The sequence below is a fragment of the Paracoccidioides brasiliensis genome (genome assembly GCF_000150735.1).
Source record: "Paracoccidioides brasiliensis Pb18 unplaced genomic scaffold supercont2.6, whole genome shotgun sequence".
Taxonomy (NCBI): Eukaryota; Fungi; Ascomycota; class Eurotiomycetes; order Onygenales; family Ajellomycetaceae; genus Paracoccidioides; species Paracoccidioides brasiliensis.
Genome location: NW_011371363.1, coordinates 237,729 through 241,525, shown reverse-complemented (window position 1 = coordinate 241,525; position 3,797 = coordinate 237,729). Strand labels below are relative to the sequence as shown.

At 52.1% G+C, this 3,797-nt stretch overlaps 1 protein-coding gene across 1 annotated transcript in view; it reads right to left on the bottom strand.

The window, feature by feature from the left end:
- Positions 1 to 1,115, bottom strand: part of PADG_05170 (uncharacterized protein) — a gene marked incomplete at both ends in the record, with an annotated part of 1,490 nt that extends 375 nt beyond the window's left edge. The window contains 3 exons of the mRNA XM_010762321.1: positions 43 to 96; positions 171 to 1,007; positions 1,091 to 1,115. Coding sequence (XP_010760623.1) covers positions 43 to 96; positions 171 to 1,007; positions 1,091 to 1,115 — 916 coding nt within the window. The remainder of the gene's footprint in view (positions 1 to 42; positions 97 to 170; positions 1,008 to 1,090) is intronic.
- Between the last annotated feature and the right edge of the window lie 2,682 nt (positions 1,116 to 3,797).

The window sequence follows — 3,797 nt, the reverse complement described above, 5'->3', positions numbered from 1 at the left end:
AGCGATGGGAGCCTAGAGGTGGTTCTTCGGTATCATCAGTACCTTCAGCGACAGGGTCGAAGGGAGGATAGTCACCCGATACCGGTCTGTGGTCGTCTTCGTAGGGGATGGAGTCGTCGACGGGGGATACGGTGCGAGGTTGGGCCTTGGTTGCTGCCGTTGTCAGAGACGTTCAGGCCGCCTGCGCCGCTGGAGGGATTTGTCGAGCGCTTTCCGAGGTGCGGCGGTGGTGGTGGTGGTGGTGGCGGTGGTGGTGTTGCCCCAGCCGCGATATCCGCCGCCGTTCCCGTCTTTCATGCCCGCGGAGTCGTCGTAATTGCCGCCAGCCAGGCCGACGGACGGTAAGGTGGGGTCGTGGTTGGGGTTGAAGCGGTATTCCTCGATCTCCTGTTTGCGCTCTTCCTCTGCGAGTTTGGCTGCTCTGCGTCGCCTCCACCACCAGAGCAGGACGAGGATGATCAGTGTTATCGAGACCATGGGGACGACGACGGAGAGCACGATGGCGCCGCTGGGAGGGAGGCCGCTAGGGGGTCGGGCGGCAGAGGAGCTGGTGGGAAGTGCAGACGGCGGGGGAGTGGAATTGGTCACGCCGGGGAATTGGTTTTCACCGGCGGACGGAAACGGTTCTGCGGTGGATGTGATGATGACTGTTCTCGTGTTATCGGGGGATGCAGTCTGCGTCCCTCCCGGCGAAGGGGTCTGAGGGTTTGGGCTTGGGTTCTGGCTCTGGGAAGGAGGCGAATTGGGCGTTGGGGATCGATCAGGGGAGGGTGGAGGGTTGTTGTTTCCTGAAGGACGGGGTTGGGGTTGAGGCTGAGGTTGGTTTGACGGAGAGGGCTCCGGCTGCTGCGGTGCAGGAGGGGTGGTTGGATTTGGCTCCGGAGAGTCCTTTGGCGACTCTGAAGGCTGGGGGCTGGGGGTGGGCTGCGGAGCAAGGGGCGTGGAGGGAGGGGGAGTTGGGTTCTGCTGAGAGGGCGCAGGACCTGGTGCTGGCTCACTAGTCGGGGCTACCAAAAAGAAGAAGAGCAAAGTAAGCACATGGGGTTAGCAGAGGTCAGCCATTTTTTTCGGATTGAATTGAAGGACACACCTGGTTGATTCGAAAGGGACGCCATTTGTCTCGAATGCAGAGACGGGGAGTTGCCAAGTCCGGTTGGCTATATAAAATCCTTCTTGTGTGTCCCTATATGTCTGGCGTATTTGTAGGGGAGAGGGTTGTGTGTACCCCCTTTCCACGCGCCTACCAGACGGTATCCGCGCGAGAAATTCCAAGACGAGAGAAGAGGAAAACCCAAAAAAACCAAGAAAACCAAAAAAACCCAAAAAAACCGTTCGTCATGGACCAGGGTTTTTTCTTCTTTCTTTCTTTCTTTCTTTCTTTCTTTCTTTCTTTCTTTATTTACTTCTTCTTTCTCTTTCTTCTTCTTCTTCCTTTTTTTTTTTTTCTCTCGCTGTTGGCAATGTTGGCGACGGTGCACAGGGACCTCAGGCACAAGGACAGCCGATGGATGAGGACCTGGGAAGCGAAGTGACAAGAGGTTGTGTACGACGGGGCCAAGAGTGACAGCGAGCAGACTGCTTGGGGTGTAGCGGTTCCGACCAGGCAATCTTCCTTTCTTTTTCTGTTTACTCTGGGCCCGGTGGGGGGCTGACTGGATACGATTAAGCCAATAAATAAAAAATAGGGATGATTTTGTACGGTGTAGGATTAGAGATAGTAGATCTAGATGTAATAGAGGATATACGTATACGGGCGAGATCGGGTCAAAACAGGCGAGTCTCAGGGACTGACAGGAGAGAGAGGGCGGGAGACGACAGTGGATGAAAGGATCGTTGGGTTGGATGGATCGATGGACAGATCGAGGTGCGGTTGACGTGGGAGATGGAAAGTTTGGGAAAGTGGCGTATATATATTTATAGGTTGGAGCTAGGAGAGCAAGGGGAGGAGACGAGAAGAGAGATGATGAGATGATGAGAGAAGGGATGATGAGATGATGAGATGAAAGAGAGAAGGGATGAAAGAGAGAAGGGATGAAAGAGAGAAGAGATGAAAGATGAAAAGAGAAGAGAAATGACAAGATGAGAGATGAAGATGAGATGAGATGAGGCGAGGCAAAGACAGCAGAGAAAGTGGGGGGGGGGGGGGTACGGTATGGTCACGCCCACCGGGCCCCGACGGGGAGATGGAGGGGGGGGGCTGAAGACACCGACGCACCAGCGACGGGCTGTATCCGTATGTAACGGACGCGGTATTGGGCTGAAACGGAGCCCGCAGCAAGCGACACGACAGCGACAGTTCCCACCACGATCCCGTATCAAACAGTTACAGACAGGCACAGACAGGCAGAGGCGGGCACAGTTACAGACAGTTACAGACAGTTACAGACAGTTACAGACAGTTACAGACAGTTACAGACAGGCACAGATAGGCACAGATAGGCACAGGTGCAAAGGACGGCAGCATTCTCTGCTCTATCTATATTATCTATATTTGTCCGAACTTAGTTTACACGCCGCGGTGGGGTGGGTGCCAGTGGCAGAACCGGCGATTGCGCCCACCCCACGGTAGCCACCAAACCCACGGTCGAGCCAGGGACTAACGCATGAACTACTGGCATCTTCCCACTGCCACTGCCACTGCCACTGCCTCTGCTTCTGCCTCCAGCGTGCAATCCCAATTGACTTTGCGTGGAATCTCAAGGTTGGTCTCTGGGCAGCCGGCGGGTCACGTGACTGGGGATTATATCAGCAGCACGGCGGCAGGCGGCGGCAGGCGGCGGCAGAACGTCGGGCAGAGGGAAGAATGAGACGTTTGATGAGAAGAGAAAAGTGGATGATGGTGATGAGAAAGTGATGAGAAAGTGATGAGAAAGTGATGAGAAAGTGATGAGAAAGTGATGAGAAAGTGATGAGAAAGTGGAAGAGTGGAAGAGAGAGATGATAACAAGATTGAGAGATATCAAGATTGATTTATGATGGCAAGTGAAAGACTTCTCTGCATGTAACCCAACCGTAATCCACGGATCCTTGCGCGCATCCAACAGCCTTTTCCACAGCCTTTCCCTTACACCCACTACAACCAACCACTGCAACCAACTACAACCAACTACAACCAACTACAACCAACTACAACCAACTACAACTACACTACAACTACACTACAACTACACTACACTACAACTACACTACCAGGTCGTGCCTTGTTCTCGTGTTCTCCACCCATCGTGCTGTGTGCTGCGTGCTGGCGCCGCGGTGATGGCCTGCCCTGTCTGCTGGCTCGAGCACCGCTATTTAGACTCCAACATAGATAGCATAGCCACTACAGCCCCACGGCCGTGGATGCAGACCCCCCTGATTTTTATTTTTATTCTAATGTCGATGGACAGTCGAATTTATGCCAATATAAAGTCAATATATTGCCTGGGTGCCACTGTTTATTTTTTTTTTTTAGTAAATGATGATCTGTCGCTTTTTTCAAGTTCTAGTGTGCTTGTTGAGATAGGGAATGGTGTCGAGTGCGGAATTATAGGATCATTTAGAAGGTGCACAGACAGATTTATAGATAGATAAAATAGACAGTTATGAGTAGTAGGAATCGACAGAAGAACGTAGGTAATATAGTACAATATGACTGTACGAGGAATAATTGATGATAGGATAGCGGAATATAAGAAGTTGGACGACTAGGACACGGACTACCAGTATTATACATCATCGAGTACGTACAATTGAACTGTAAACGACAATCAGATGGGGATGCTTAGTAAGGATCAGAAAGTACGATCTACGAGTCGATA